Source organism: Rhagoletis zephyria, unplaced genomic scaffold, assembly GCF_001687245.7.
Source record: "Rhagoletis zephyria isolate East Lansing unplaced genomic scaffold, Rhagoletis_zephyria_1.1 Rzeph_scaffold_36682, whole genome shotgun sequence".
Taxonomy (NCBI): Eukaryota; Metazoa; Arthropoda; class Insecta; order Diptera; family Tephritidae; genus Rhagoletis; species Rhagoletis zephyria.
Genome location: NW_016193737.1, coordinates 337 through 3,245, shown reverse-complemented (window position 1 = coordinate 3,245; position 2,909 = coordinate 337). Strand labels below are relative to the sequence as shown.

The 2,909-nt window shown below is 42.9% G+C and overlaps 1 protein-coding gene across 1 annotated transcript; it reads left to right on the top strand.

Moving 5' to 3' along the window:
- Window positions 1–58: 58 nt before the first annotated feature.
- Window positions 59–1,887, top strand: LOC108354515 (retinitis pigmentosa 1-like 1 protein; the record flags this gene model as incomplete). Its single annotated transcript, XM_017605696.1, has 1 exon — window positions 59–1,887. A coding segment is annotated over one exon (1,829 nt), but the record flags the coding sequence as incomplete, so codon positions are not given.
- Between the last annotated feature and the right edge of the window lie 1,022 nt (window positions 1,888–2,909).

Sequence of the window (2,909 nt, the reverse complement as noted above, 5' to 3'; positions counted from 1 at the left end):
GAAGAAGAACTTGAAGCAGAGGAAGAAGAAGAACTTGAAGGAGGGGAAGGGGAGTTAGAAGAGGAAGAAGCTGTAGAAGAAGAAACAGAAGAAGTGGAGGAAGAAGCTGAGGAGGAAGCTGAGGAAGAAGCTGAGGAAGAAGCTGAGGAAGAAGAAGAAGAAGAAGAAGAAGAGGAGGAGGGAGATGGAGAAGATGAAGAAGAAGAACCTGAGGAAGAAACTGAAGAACTTGAAGAAGAGCTCGAGGAAGCTGCTGAGGAAGAAGAATCCGAGGATCCTGACGTAGAAGAAGAAACTGCTGAAGAATCGGACCTAGCAGAAGAATCTGAAGAAGATGTAGAAGAGCCCGTTGAGGAAGAAACAGAAGAAGAAGCTCCTGAAGAACCGGAATCAGCAGAAGAGCCTGAAGAAGAGGAAGAACCTGAAGCCGATGACGAAGAAGCTGAAGAAGGGGTGGATGACCCTGCTGATGAAGAACTTGAAGAGCCTGCCGAGGAAGAGTTAGTTGATTCTGGTGTTGCAGAACCAGAAGAAGCTACTGAAGAAGAGATTCCGGCAGAAGAGCCCGAAGAAGAAGTTGAAGAACCTGCTGAGGAAGAGCCAGAAGAAGAAGAGGTGGAAGACCCTGCTGAAGAAGAAGAAGCTGAAGGAGAGGTTGAAGAACCTTCTGAGGAAGAGCCAGCAGAAGAAGAGGTTCAAGACCCTGCTGAGGAAGAAGCAGAAGAGGAACCAGAAGAAGAGGAAGCTGAAGTAGAGGCTGATGAAGAACCAGAAGAAGAAGATGCTGATGAAGCGACACCAGCAGAAGAATCTGAAGAAGAGTTTGAAGAACCCCCTGAGGATGTGACAGAAGAAGCAGCTGAGGTCGAAGTGGAGGAACCTGAACAAGAAAGTGTAGAAGAGGCTGAGGAATCAGAGGAAGAGGCACATGACCCTGTTGAGGAAGAACCAGAAGAAGGGGAAGAAGAAGTAGAAGAACCTGAAGAACCAGTTGTAGAAGAGGCTGAGGAAGACGCGGAAACTGTAGAAGATGTTGAAGAAGAGCCAGAGGAATCTGAAGAAGAAGAACCGGAAGCCGCTGAAGAAGAAGGAGATGATGATGAACTTGCTGAAGGAGAAGCAGAAGAAGTAGTAGATGATGGTGATGAGGAAGAAGAAGTTGAAGCGCCAGAAGAGGAAGCTGGGGAAGAAGTTGAAGAAGCTGCTGAAGAAGAAGCGCCTGAAGAAGAAATAGAAGAAGCTTCTGGCGAGGAAGCCTCAGAAGAAGAGGGAATTGCTGAGGTTGAACCAGAAGCAGAAGAGGCGACTGAAGAAGTAGACACAGCAGAAGGTCATGCTGACGAAGAGCCTTCTGAGGAAGAACTAGAAGAAACTGCTGTTGAAGCAACTGAAGAAGAATTCGATGAAGAAGCAGAAATTCAAGCCGTTCGCGCTTTAGATGCTGTATTGGATGAGGCCGAACAAGAAGAAGAGTTACCTCAAGATGAAGAAGAAGTGAACCTGGGGGAAGAAGTCGATGTTGAACCAGTAGTAGAGCTTGTAGAGGTAGAAGAGGTAGCAAATTTAGAAGAGGCTGAAGAACATGAAGTGGGACCGCAACCGTTATTGGAAGTGGTTGAAGAAGAGCTAGAGGTCGAAGATGATAAGGTAGAAGTGTTGGATGAAAGGGTCAACGGGTTGGATGAGCCTAAAACGGTAAGTGAAGAGCAAGAAGACGATGACGATGACGATGACGATGAGGAGGAGGATAATGTGCAAAAGTTCGAGTGCCGACCGCGAAGGGTAAGTCATGATGGCAAGAAAAATTTGCGACACGGTTACATAAGCATATGCATACATATAAACACATTTACACAAGCTTTTACATATCGTCACCTTAATTCACAAAGGCCCTAGCCAACAAATTTTTTTATTTTACGGGAGAAGCAAATACAGGTGAGGGTTTTTTGAAATGTGGCATGTAACTCCGTTGTTTTTGATACTAACACTTCAAAATTTTTATTAAAGTTGTTTTTGAATACATCCTACAAAAATCTGTGAAAAACGGAGTTTCGGAAAAAGTGTTGGTTAGGGCCTTTGTGAATTAAAGCAACGATATACACTTACATACATATATAAACGTATTATAATTACATGCACTTACAAACACATACAAATAGCATATTCACCCTGCAAAAAATGCGACTAATCCGGGATGACTTCGGGAGCAATTGCGAAGGAACATGCGACTAATACACCTTTTGATCTCCTTATTTATATGGAATGAACTGTTCGCTTTTGTTCGAGCATGTCCTATGAAGTGACTAATTATTCCCCTTTATACCCGAACGGGTGCACAAAGCGACTATTCATTTTTAACAAAAATAAAAATTTGCGCCAGCCGCGCGATTCGAACCATGGCGCTCAGGTTTGTTAAGCGAATACTCTCTCTTTGTGCCAATGCCGCACATGAAATCTTATTGACTAAGTGCGCACATATCATTAAATCGTTAATAGTACCCGTTGGAGATCAGCCGGGGACTAATTGATCTCCAATTATACCCGTATGAGACCAGTTGCGACTAATTAATACCCAATTGTACCCCCGATTGAGAGTAGTCTCGGAATACTCTCTTTAGAGATTAGTCGCATAATTTTTTGCAGGGCATAATTACCACACACGTACAAACATATACATATACACGCATTCCAAGTACGTAGTTATTGTATTTACCTATGTACATAAAAAACATACATATGCAGCTTATGCTACGCATCCCAGCGGAAAAGAAGTAATGCATTACATCCGCGATAAATAACGTAATTCGATTCTTACGAGTTTTAGATTCTATTACTGCTTAATATGTAATTAGCATTCCTATCTAATCCAAAAAGTGTCAAAAAAGTCATATTAAATCACATAGATTCCA